This window comes from Argentina silus (assembly GCF_951799395.1).
Source record: "Argentina silus genome assembly, chromosome: 3".
Taxonomy (NCBI): Eukaryota; Metazoa; Chordata; class Actinopteri; order Argentiniformes; family Argentinidae; genus Argentina; species Argentina silus.
Window position 1 is genome coordinate 8,081,685 of NC_139657.1, and position 13,225 is coordinate 8,094,909.

A 13,225-nucleotide genomic window follows, 5' to 3' on the forward strand; every position below is an offset into this window, starting at 1 on the left:
GGGAAAAGGAGAACAATTGTTAGTGTGTCTATCAAGAACAGAATAGGTAACGACCTTGCCTTAACACTCAAACTGTCTCCTCATGAGACTGATTATGCTCTGTCAGTAAGGGAAACCCACATCAAACCTTTGGAGTGGATTCGAGAGAGAGAGAGAGAGAGAGAGAGAGAGAGAGAGAGAGAGAGAGAGAGAGAGAGAGAGAGAGAGAGAGAGAGAAAGAGAGAGAGAGAGAGAGAGAGAGAGAGGGAAGGAACCATCATATACAGTCTCTTCTGAGATGACTGGTAGAGAGAGAGTAGAGAGTAGATTGATGCCAAGACACATCTACTTGACCAAGAAAATCGTTTTTTCTTAACCAATCTTGTCTAAACCAATATTTTTTGTGTGTTTTTAATCAATCAAGTTTATTTGTATTGCGCTTTTTACATAGACAAATGTCACAAAGTGCTTCACAACAAAAAGATTCAAGATTCAAGATTCTTCATTTGTCACGTGCATACAAGTATACAGTGAAATGCAAAAGTGACAGTGCCACAGAGTAGTGCAACAATAAGTTTTAAAATAGAATAAAATAAAATAAAATAGAAGTACTAAAAAATGAACAGTATGAACAGTATAAACAGTATAAACAATATAAACAGTATAAACAGTATAAGCAGTATAAACAGCGGTGAAGCAATGTACGCAATGGAATGGCAATATACAATGGCAATGACAGGTTGACAGTACAGATAATTACAGTGGAGGATGAGTCTGCAATGGATGATTATGTGTGTGCATATATGTATGATGTCAATGAGTGTGTGAGTGACTTGAGGGGGGCACTGGTGGGGTCATCGTTGATGATCCTGATGGCATGGGGGGAGAAAAACAATACTAAACAATAAATACAATACAAACAATATGATCTAACACCAAACCATAGACCCCCAAAAGTAAGCCAAGGAAAAAACTCCCCAGAGGGGAGAAAAATATAAGGCACAGTGGTAAAGAAAAACTCCCTCAGAGGAAGAAACCTTGAGAGGAACCAGACTCTAGGGGGTCCCATCCTCCTCTGGCTGACCAGATGCTGAACAGTAAACTAATGTGGAATGTGGTGTGGTGCAAGAGTTCAGACCAGGATGGAGTAGACTCAGCCTGGACGAATACAGGAACTGGAGGGCTCGGACAGATAAGCACAAAGAGGACAACACAAGATTAGAGGCTGTTGCAAACTGAAAAACTGATATATTAAACAGTAGGAGAGAATCCGCATAAAGCAGGTGGCCTGAGGCTCCCCGGCATATATTAAGTTGTTTCTAAACTAAAATATTATTAAATACAGTATATAAATGTGTACTGTACAATAATTGAAAACATGTTTTCTAAATATCTAATATTATTAACAACCTGTTGTTCTTACATTATTGTTACTCTGTAGCACTGTATTAATAACTGTACAACAATGTGTCACTGTGCCACAATGCAATCCTCACTAATTACGTCCCTTGTTTTCAAACAGGTGTCACTCAAATGACTGCCATTGTCTTGGAGTGGACATGAGTGAGTGGAGGGAAGGTTCCCCTACAGAAAGGTGAATGGACATTGCTCACATACACACACACACACACTACACACACACACACACACACACACACATACACACACACACACACACACACACACACACACACACACACACACACACACACACACACACAAATCAAACCAAATATTATTTTTAATTTTTTAATTCATGAAGCACATTTCATACACAGATGTAACACAATACAAAATGATAACAACAGGGTGGGATGAATGCGTCTAACACAATGTTTTTCTCCTACTGTTTACTTCCTTAGTGTGCCCGTTGTTAGGAATATGTTAGGAGTCCTCTCATCCTGCTACTTCCCCTTCTGGCCACCATTGGCCGCCAAAGACTCCTTATTGTTTTCTGTGTTTCATCCCTTTTAGTTAATTGACACCACCTGTTCATTGTTATTCTTGCCAGTATATAAGCCTAGCTCAATTGTCAATTGTTCAGTGTTGAGCCTTCACCGTTGTATGTACCTGAGTTTTAACAAGTAAAGTACCTACGTTTTGGATTATTGCAAACCTTGACTCCTGCGTCCTTCCTGTACTTAAGTCCACAGCATACTACCAGGTTAGAGAACAGATATGCTAGGAGATATGGCTAGCTAGGTACAGGTCAAATTTTAGGCAGTACACAATCACACAATCATCATCATACACCTATGCGGGCAGCGACAGCCGGGGCCAGGGGTGGCAGTGCCGGTGTGTTTGAAACGTCAGTGGCATGCTGAGGTGGAGGGGGACTGCGACCAAGCACGTGTGAACTCCGGAACCCGCCGGGGGCCTTTGGCCGGGTTTTTGTTTTGTATCATACCGTTTGGAGTTTTATTTTATCGTGTTATGGTTTTGTCATTTGTCACCACCTGAACATCCACCATCCGCTTGGGGTTGGCTAACCCTAACCCTAACCCTATGGAAGGAACTGGCCCTGGACCCCCGGTAAGCACTGTCTCCCCAGGGACATCCACCAATGCAGGCCACAAACTCTTACTTGACCAGTTACTCTTCCAGACCAGTGACAGTCCTGCTAGGCAGCCTAGAACCCCTAGACTAGACGGGAGTAGTGATGGCAGTAGGCAGTAGCTGGTTAGTTTCCTTACACCATAATCAGGACAGGCGTCATTCATCACACCAAGAGATATGAGACCTGTACGACAAGATGCCTCAATGTTTGTTTGTACCTTGGGTTTCCTCACACCTTCTGGATGAGGTTTCTCTAGACCTGGGATGGGCTAATAGGGGTTTGGGCATGAATGTATGCTGGTTTTCATGTGTGTGCACACTCTGTGTGCAGTCAGTGACATGATTAGATCAATATTGTGCCTGGTAAAAGAGAAAACCAGCAGACAATGACTCTCTCAGACTGCAATTGCCTACTTCTTCCTAGGGCCACCACAAGATGGCATCCATTGCCCATAACTGGCTTTGCCTTCTAACCAAGCGGTAGGAGAGCACTAGGACAGTGGACATATTGATGTGCACGCTAAGTATTCTCCAAATGGGGCTAGGACACCCTCTGGAATCTAACCCTAGACTTGAATAGCATATTTATTTGCTAGGGCCTGTCTATCTGCCTGGTAACCCCCCCCCCCACACACACACACACACACACAGTGTTCCACCATGAGCCTCTGATGCTGTTGGAACCAGAGATGCTGGTAGTGTGCTTGAGTGGTGACAGTGAGTCTCCAGGTACCATACTACCAGACGTCTGTAAAGCAAGGTCATATGCTATTCTTATGAGGCACAGTTCCCTAAATACACACAGACACTATTTCAAACGTGCAGCAACTATTTGTAAAAGAGATCCTAAAAAAAAAAAAAAAAAAAAAGGCGAGGGAGAGGAACCAGTTTCTCACGGCATGCAGGGCTAACAGCTTCCAGCTGTCCCGAGGTTGGGAGCGCTGCTATGGGAACGCGGACAAGGGGGAAAAGTGGGATTTATTAGTGAATAGCTGGAGAGAGAGAGACAGAGGGGGAGAAAGGAGTGGGAGGAAAGAGAGGGGGTGGGAGAGGGAGATGTGGTAAGAGGTAAGGGAGAGGGGGTAAAGGGGGGTGCTAACAGCTGGAGGGCGGCATTAAACCCTCAGGGGTGGGGTGGTAAGGGTCTCCTTGAAAACAAGGTCTATCCCTGACGTCAATGTATGTAGGGCATGTGTGTACAGTATGTGTGTGTGCGTGCGTGTGCGCATGTCCTTGGTTCTCCCTATTCTGAGGGCAGGTTTGAAGTTCTTGCAAGTCTTCAAAGGCTGCAAGGCTTTAAAAAACGTCACGTTATACACAATGGAGAAACCATAGTGAGCCTCAACTGAGTTGTAAACATTTCCTACACCACAGCGTTGACTGAAATCCCCAAAAGATGAGCTTCTGCTGACAAAGCCAGGACAACACATACCGCAGTTCACGTGTTAGTTCAAAAGGGCACCACAGACCCAACATCAGGAATGCCTGTTTGCTGGCCAAACACAACAGGGATTCCAAACTCCCAACACAGAAGCAGCTGAGATCCTTCCATTTACAGAACCTTTTCCTGTGTCGGACTGTTGTTGGTGACGACCGACAGCCATTGTCTTTGGAATGCCCCCTTCTCTTTCCTTACAGGACATTCCATGAGGGGGAAGTGAACAAGAACTTGAACAAGAGCCCTCTGAAGGGGACATGCTTGATGCCATAAGAGGGAGTGTGTCTGGGAGAGGGGAAGCGGTGAGTAAGTGTGAGAGGTTTCCTCTGATAAGACTGGTGGCGGAGATGGCCTCTGATGACTCACAGCCACGCAAGGATGCCTCTCAAAGGGACAAGATAGCTCCATGTGTGTGTTACAGTGGAGGCTGGTGGAGGTCTTAGCCGATAGCTTGGACCGAATAAAGGTGTACAGTATGCGAGTGGGAGAATGACAAGTGGACCACACAACAGAGACCACAGGGAAGAGACAGGACACCATTTTGAGAACATTCAGCAATAATTTATTTTCATAATCTCAAGAACCACCAAGTCTTCTCATCTGGAAAATTCATCATCAGTTGCCAACAACACAGTTTTGAAAAATGTAAAGTTACTATACAAATTCTTAATAGAAAAAAGAATAAATTAACTGTGGAATTCAGTTATTTTTTTTTTTGTCAATTCCACATTTTTTTTTTTCTACAACACCTTTTTATGTCTGGTTACAGTTGAACAGAACCAATAATAAAATCATGTTACATGCTCTATAGTCTGGTAGAGGGCTGTCCTACTGAACTGTTGGTTAAAGTAATGCTCTTCATTTTGCACGACTGGTATTAAAACTAGTGATAACAATGAGGAGGAGTCTATATCCTATGTGACAAAGCAGTAACTGGTCATTGTGTAGCACCTGAAAGGGTTGTTACTATGTCAGAAACAAGAACAAAAACGAATACTGGTTCATATAAAAAAGGAACATTGTTAAAACAGCGGTGAATGTTAAAAACCTCACATAGGCTTACAGTGCCCCTCTGTACGTACAGAAAAAAGATTGATAAAAGAGTTAGTTTATTCTTCTTCAACTATAAAAAAAAAAAAAAAAAAAAAAAAAGTCTTACATTTTCTATGGAGTACAGACAATATGGCGCATTGTGACTATAGAGAGAGGGTACAACACACTGTCACATTGGGCTCAGAGGTCAGAGATTACCACTGGGTCAAGAGTCAAAGGTCAATTGGAATGGGGGGGGGGGGCGCATTATGATGGATACAGGAGTGTTTCTCAGTCAAGGAGGTACAGGCGGAAGGAGGGTTTTACCACTTGGGACTATTTTGGGTGTTTCTTTGTTCGTTCTTGGATCCACAGAGCATGCGTGGGGTGGTGTGAGTCAGTGATGTTGGCTCTTCCAGTGGGGGAAAGGTTGGTACACTACAGTCTGTCAAAGTCATTCAGGGGAGGATGCGCTTCAGTTAGCCTAGCCTAGGTCTATTCTGGAGGAATGGGGGTTGATATGTTAGCCATAGCCTAGCATGACTGGGTCCACTCTGGGGGGGGAATGTTGAAACGTTGTTACCTACCATGTAGCGAGTGTGCTACAACCTCAGAGTAAGGTAGCCTAGACAGTGGTGGACTGCATTTGCCATGACTCTGAGAGGTAGAGAGGGGTACCAGCAGTGGTGAAAATTCAAAAGAAACACAGTATTTCCCAGAACACTTTGCACAGTGGCAGGTGGGGAAGAGTCTGTTTCTTTTGACTGTAACCAAGTGTACCTTCCTCTCTCAAACGGTGAGAAATTCAGTCCACCACTTCTGTCAAAACAAGTTCACACAAATCTGTCTATTATTGTGCGACCGTAAAAACAACAATTGAACAACCTCTTAAACATGAACAATCTGAGAGAGCATAGGTCCTGGAGACATGAGGGACACACCGTTGCCATGTTTCATTTTTGTAGACAAAAACAACTTTCCACACATTAAAGCATCACAACAAAGTTAGGCAGAGTTTCCATACACCAGTACAAAACCAATGGCTGTGCTTTTTAATACCTGCTCTTAAAATTTGCTTGTGGCAATAATTGGCCTGTGTGTGTGTGTGTGTGTGTTGGAGACAGAAAGGTCATGGATTCTGATAAATGGTGAGAAACGTTTTTCTCAGTTCAAGGTTATGGCTTCACGTTTTCTGTGTCACAGTCCTGTTGCCGAGGGATATGGAGACGAGTCTCCATGGCGACAGTGCCTAAAGGTCAAAGCTCACTGATAGCATCATCTTCAGTAATAAAAGCACAACGATACAGTATAAACACCCTGTTTGGTTCCCGGGGTGAGATGTTCTCTATACAAGAGGATGTAAGTGTGTGTGTGTGTGTGTTTCTAATATTGGTGGGACGAAGTCTAGAATTACTCTCATATCATAACATGTGCAATGATTAAGATATAGTTGATCGGCTTGGACTCATCAACAGGTCAGAAGAAGAGATGATAGATCATTCCTCATGTAGAGTAGTCTTAATAGCCACTGTGTAACTGTGTATGTTGTGCTCTTGGAACAAAACTGAGATTGAACTGATGTCAAAAAACCCATTGTTCATGATTCTAAATGGTACAGTATATAGGCAACTCCCTGTTTCTCTGGGTAGCGGATACTCCACATAATACAGCAGACATTTCCCCCCTGGACTAGGGGCTAGGTTCTGTGGGATTTGTAGTCTACAGAGTGGCTGTTTCAGTGCTGAGTTACAGTACAGTCTTAAAGCACCAACATACATAGATGGCACAGCTGAGACAAGTGTGTGTGTGTGTGTGTGTGTGTGTGTGTGTGTGTGTGTGTGTGTGTGTGTGTGTGTGTTCTAGTTGTTGCTGTTTGAAAGGTTGGGCAAAAAAGAGTATAGCCTGAGATATTGACCTGTACACACAAGGTCCCCTCTGGGGTTTATGGGTGTCCTCTTCGTGCCTGCTTTAAATGCTTTTAACCCACAATAACACACTGGTGTCTGAGCCAGTAGGGGTCGACCAATGGTAGGACTGAACAGGCAGACAAACAGACAGAGAGAAGTCAAATACACACCGATTGACAGACTTGGTCCATAAACATGGTTTTCTCTTTCTGTACGCCATTACTGGGGGGTGGGGGAGGGGGGTGGGGGTTGACAGGTACTGTACACAGCGGGGTTGAGTCCAGCATACAGCCATGACCAGAGAGAGAGAGAGAGAGAGAGAGAGAAGCACACACAACCAAACAGCCTCCACGACCAGCCAATGACCGGCTTTCACATCTCACCTCAGCCAATCAGCTTTTACGTCTCACTAGGCAGTCAAATCAAGGGGTAAGGCCAGACGGACTCTGTCGATACAGCATCTGCTGAAGCGAGTCAATATGATTGGAAATACAAAACAAAATTGTCAAATGATATTCAAATCGGCATCCCATAGATAAGAATGACTCCCGTGTCATAGAAGCAGGAGTAAATGTTATCTATGATGACCCTCAGCTTCAGGGCTTTCGTTCCCAGCAACACGAGGAGAGCCGTCGACATGGTGGCGTTTTGCCTGCTAATATTCACTCCATCACTTAGAACAAAATCAATCGTATACCGCTACAGCACTTGTTAATGCTAACCCCCCCCCCCCCCCACACACACACACACACCCTTCCCCCCAACTCAGAGATGGCTGAGGAGAGGTCCCCCCTGTATCCAAACACCCCTTCCTCCCAGTCCAATCCCAGTCCAGGACCTCAGAGACACCCCCCCACCCCCAATCCCCCAGTAGCAGTGAGCAGTCCCAGTATAAGTGATCAGGTGCCCCAGTGAGTCTGTGTCCACTACACCCCCAGTTCAGCTGACTGGCAGTCCAGTATGAGCGTGAAAGGACCCCCAGTATGGTGGGGTTGAAATGTTAGTGTAATAGACCATAGTTCCCAGTATGTCTATGCTGGCCCCTGTGGCGTTAAGACTGGGGACTGGTGCCCTCAGTGAGTCAGTCAGGTGGATCTTTGGTTGTGGGATAGACAGTGGGAGGGGGGGGGGTTGGAAATGGGATCGGGAATAGTTGGGAATGTCGACTTCTTTGTTTTGTCTTTCAGATAATCCAGGGTTCTGTAGTATTCCAAAAGGGGACGAGACGAGTCTCTCTCTTCAGTGTCATTTTCTTTATTTATTTTTTTTTATTTTTTTTTTATGTACACAGAAAAAAAGAAAGAAGACAAATGACGACGATGAAACGAAGGAAAGGAAGGGCAGGAACGAAGACGGATCCAGAACATGAGTGTGTGGGGCTCTGATCCTGCAGGTGTCCTTCACTGATAGGCTGGCAGTACACTGGAGTCTGAGGTCATGGGTCAGGAGCTAGATATGAGTCAGAGCCTAGGATAGTCTGTGTGTGTGTGTGTGTGTGTGTGTCTGTCTGTGTGTGTGTGCTCTTACATCCGCCTCCCCCTCATCCAATCCTTCTGAGGTCCGGGGCTGAGGCAGGCTCTGTCTCTGGGGGGCAAATGTCAACGTTTCGGTTGCCGTGAGTCGGCCGCTCCACAGCAAAGTCCCACAGCTCAGTCGATTCGGGATGGAGTGAGTGAGTAAAGGGAGAGATGGACCGATGGATGCAGAGGGCAAGTGCGAGGGGGGGGGGGGAGTTAGGGGGTGTTCCTGTCCATGGTAAGGCCAGTCTAGTCAGGGGACAGTCAGGGGGGTTGGTGAAGTTGGGATCGAGATGGGTTGTTCCAGGTGTGTAGAAGAGGGTGGTGGTGGTGGTGGTGGGGGGGTGGGGTGGGGCTCAGACCAGGGTTCCAGGTTTGGCCTTGTCGTGCCCGTACCACTGCACGTCCGCCAGCTCTGAGCACAGAGGGCTGCTGAGGAAACAGCTGTCACTGAAGGACCTGCAGAGAGAGAACGGACGTTATCGTTACGTTATACCTAACCCAACAGGGCTGCTGCAGGTCTACCCATGACTGACTGAAAGCCGCTTAGGAACTGGGAATGTAGTCTACTCTACTCATTCTGTTTCTACACTCCAGTCAGATGTGTGTTAATGTCAGTGTGTTCTGAAGGAGAAGAGGCAGACAAGAGAAACATTCAGAGCCATACACAAGAGTACAAAACACATGCAGAGTCCAGAATATAGATACAGCCATAGAGCGTAGAGCAAATTGAACAGACGCCGTTTTGAGTAGGAAACACAGGAGTGACCAAACATGAACCCCATTCAGCCCCCTAGTTGAACACGCTATCGTATAGACTAGTGGTCAGGAGGCGATCTACTATGGAAACGAGCTTGGCGTTTTTAGTGACTTAGTCTTACTTTCATCACTCAACTATTTGCTCTAACCATCCACTGCCATCAATAGATGCTTTGCCAAAGAGCAGTTGTCAAGTTAGGATTCAGCCTGATGTGAACCATCCTTTCTGGGGTTCTATAGGAGGTTGGGGGGTTGTGTTTCAACATCCCTGCTCTATGGGTTTTGTTTCTATGTTTTTTTTGTTTTGTTTTGTTTTTTTGGGATACAATTTTTGTTCTGTTCGATAGCATTGCTTGCATCATATTAGTCCCTTTTTTTTTCTCCCTGCTCCAACCCTCCCCTAGAAGGAAAATTAATATTCTACGTTATTATTATTATTTTGTTATTGTTTTTTGCTCAGCCACCTGTTCTGTTCTGTTTCTATGGTTCTGGTCTAGCAGTTCTGTTTCTATGTTTCCGGTCTAGGAGTTCTGTTTCTATGTTTCTGGTCTAGGAGTTCTGTTTCTATGTTTCTCATCTAGGAGTTCTGTTTCTATGTTTCCGTTCTAGGAGTTCTGTTTTTATGGTTCTGGTCTAGGAGCCCGGCCCAGAGACAGACAGTACCTCTATGCGTCAGAGCTGGGCTGAGGGGCAGACTGACAGGTGTCTTCAGTAGGAGAGCTGTCTGCTGTGCCTCTAAACCAGGAGAGAGGACAACACACACAAGGCATAGAGGGTTAGTACAGGAGAGAGAGAGAGAGGGGGGGGGGGGTTGAAGGGGGGAGGGAGGAGTGAAAAAGAGAGATGAAGAAAGAATGTGACACATGACGAAGAGAGAGACAGATTGACAGAGAGAGAGAGAGGGGATGACAAACATATGAGATAGAAAGAGTGAGAAAAAAAAGCGGTACAGGATGTGGCGGAAAGGTAAGGGAGGAGAGAGAGAGAGAGAGAGAGAAAGCGAGAGAGAGAAAGAGAGAGAGAGAATAAATAGAATAGTCACTCCCAGTGTATGCAGTACAAGGGTGAGGGGACAAAGTCAAGTCTGAGTGTTTTGAAGAAGAGAGCCGTGTAACCAGTAGACACACAGACACCGTAGAAAGACAGAGGCTGTGCCTACGACTGTATGTTAGAGGTGGGTTAAACACAGGTGATGTAGAGAAGCAGAAAAAAGCTGGAGATGAGGCTTGGAGAGGACGGAGAGTTTGTCCCGTGTGATAAACCAGGGGAAAGGCTGTAGCCTTCCAACTGTGACTCATCACTTTGGGACTGGTGGTTCCAATAGTGACTTCCTGGCTCACACTGTCACAGTGTCCGACTCCACAATTACTCATCGTGTTGAGGCATGGATGTGGTGTGTGTGTGTGTGTGTGTGCGTGCAAGTGTGTGTTTGTGTGTGTGTGTGCGCGCGCGGCCGTGTGCGTGCGTGTGTGGGTGTGCATCCGTCCGTGCGAGTGTGTGTGTGTCTTACCCGCTCTGCCAGTTGAGGATGTGCTGTGGGCTGCAGGGGGGAGTGGGCGTGGCTGTCTGTTCACTGGATGGGGTCATACTCCGGTGGCTGTGAGGGGACGCAGCTACAGGGACACAAACACACACACCGTTTTAGAGTTACCACACACACAAACTCACATTCACCCTCCTCACCCAAGGTCAAATGTTAAAGTCTGGTCCAGACTGGAACCATAAACACACACACAGACACACACACACACACACACACACACACACACACACAAACACACAAACACACAAACACACACACACACACACACACACACACACCCACACACACACAAACAGCGGTCAGGGGGGGCAGTGGAATCCCAGCGATTCAAGTGGGTGTGTGTGTGACCACGATGGAGCAGTATGAGTCATCAGTCTCATCATCTGAAGGTCGTGGGTTCAAGCCTCCTACAGAATGTGTGTGTTCTCTCTCTCATCAATTGACTGTTCTAAAAAAAAAATCTCGTCCTAATCTAGTCCTAATCTCGTCCTAATCTAGTCCTAACTGCTATTCTCTCCCTAGCGGTATCAGAACGGGAAAGCGGCCCACGGACACCGTACGTCAGCGTGAATAGGCATCGAGCGTGTCGGTGTGTGTGTGTGTGTGTGTGCATGGTGTTGAGTCACCCACCTGGCGAGCCCTTGGCTAGCGTGCCCACCCTGCTCCCCTGCAGCGAGCCACCGCCACCGCCACCGCCGCCGTCTGAAGCGTTGGAGCCCGAGTGACTCCTCTCCTTCAGGCTCCCCGACGACCGCTGGTACCAACACCGCAGCTCGTCCGACACCACCGCCCTCCCCCCTCCTCCTCCCCCTCCTCCCCCACCGTCCCGCCCCAGTGAGGGTGTCCGTACGATCTGGGAGCGGGATGGGGTGAGCCTCCCCCCGCCGCCGCCTCCGCTCCCCTCTCCGCTGCTGCCCTCCTCCCCGCCCCCGCTCCAGCTCTCCTTGTAGAGACCCCCGGCCGTGTAGGAGCTGGAGGTCTTGAACTGGGCCTTGACGCTGTAGTGGCCCTCCTGGTCGCTCTCCAGGCTACGGACCACCACGGGGTTGGGGCTGCCCTCCACGTAGAGGGGGTACTCTTTGATGCGGTACTGGGAGGAGGGCTGGCTCTGGCTGTGGAGGTAGACCCCGTGGTGCCCTCCTCCTCCTCCTCCTCCCCCCCCGCCCCCCCCTGCGCCCCCCCCACCGGAGCCGTTCTTGGCCGCCAGGTTGGGCATGGAGCCTGAGTTGGAGGAGCCCAGGTGACCGGCGGACCTGGGGAGGGAGGAGAGGGAAGACTTTTTTTTAACACACATGCAAGCACACACTCACACACACACAGTAGTGCTGGCAGACGATGTAAAGTTAAAAAAATGCATAAGACTCTCACTCTCACACTCACACACACACACCTGTGCCTCTGTCTCTGCCTCTGCCTGGCTTTAGACGGGGAGTCCTCTCCCAGGGTGGAGTAGTTGGGGTGTCCACCCGGGGCCAGGATGGGCCCCCCAGAGGGGTAGTAGTGCTCCGAGCTGCTCTGGCTGGTGCAGGACGAACAGTCATCCAGCGGGTCGGAACCGTTGGAGCTCCGCGTCCCCGGGCCCAGGAAGAGGCAGTCGGGGCTGCCCATCGTTCCCAGCGTGTGTGTGTGTGTGTCGGGGTCGGAGGCCAGCAGCTTGCCCTGAGACTCCAGGCTGGAGCTGCGGTTCCTAAAGTGCTGAGCCAGACTGTGCAGACGTGTGGGACTGATGTCCACGGACCTGGGAGAAAGAGAGAGAGAGAGAGAGAGAGAGAGAGAGAGAGAGAGAGAGGCAGAGAGAGAGGCAGAGAGAGAGAGAGAGAGAGAGGCAGAGAGAGAGAGAGAGAGAGTTAAATAGTTGTATAGTTAAATAAACCCTTACTTAACTATGTATCTATTTTTCCTATAGTACTTTAAGCACATTGATACACCACTGTACAATGTCAATAATCGAACATGTTAAATTCCAAAATCTTTACATTGTTTTACATTGACTAGTCTTTTAAAACCGCTGTGTAATTTCACATTTTGATTGGTTTCACTTTTGTTTATTTGTAATTTCATTTGCTTTGGCAATGTAAACGGTTGTTTCCCATGCCAATAAAGCCCATTGAATTAAATGAAATGAAATTAAAATAAATTGATTGAATTGAATTTAAATGAATTGAACTGAATTGAATTTAAATGAATTGAACTGAATTGAATTTAAATGAATTAAACTGAATTGAATTGAACTGAACTGGACAGAATTTAATTGAATTGAATCTAATTGAATCGAGAGAGACGTCGTCTGAAGGTTAGTTCTGAGTCCTAATCTGGTGGAGTGAGATTGAACGAGGTACCCTGGTCCCCTCAGATGTGAGATGGTTGAGTTTGGGTTATAGGACGGAGGCTGCAGAGAGGTTGTGTTGGAGGGGTTCTGACCTGGTGGAGTGGACGTAGTGCGGTGCCCTGGTCCTCAGGTCCGGGGTAGAGGGCATGCTGGACTGAGAGTTCC

The 13,225-nt window shown here is 47.2% G+C and overlaps 1 protein-coding gene across 1 annotated transcript in view; it reads right to left on the minus strand.

Annotated features, from left to right (window-relative positions):
• Positions 1–8,785: 8,785 nt before the first annotated feature.
• frmd4a (FERM domain containing 4A) overlaps positions 8,786–13,225 on the minus strand; it is a gene marked incomplete at its 3' end in the record, with an annotated part of 20,464 nt that continues 16,024 nt past the window's right edge. The window contains exons 10-14 of the mRNA XM_083667407.1: positions 13,153–13,225; positions 12,122–12,469; positions 11,362–11,984; positions 10,699–10,801; positions 8,786–8,888 (exon numbers count right to left, since the gene is read on the minus strand). The exon at positions 13,153–13,225 is cut by the window's right edge and continues 89 nt beyond it. Coding sequence (XP_083523533.1) covers positions 8,786–8,888; positions 10,699–10,801; positions 11,362–11,984; positions 12,122–12,469; positions 13,153–13,225 — 1,250 coding nt within the window. The remainder of the gene's footprint in view (positions 8,889–10,698; positions 10,802–11,361; positions 11,985–12,121; positions 12,470–13,152) is intronic.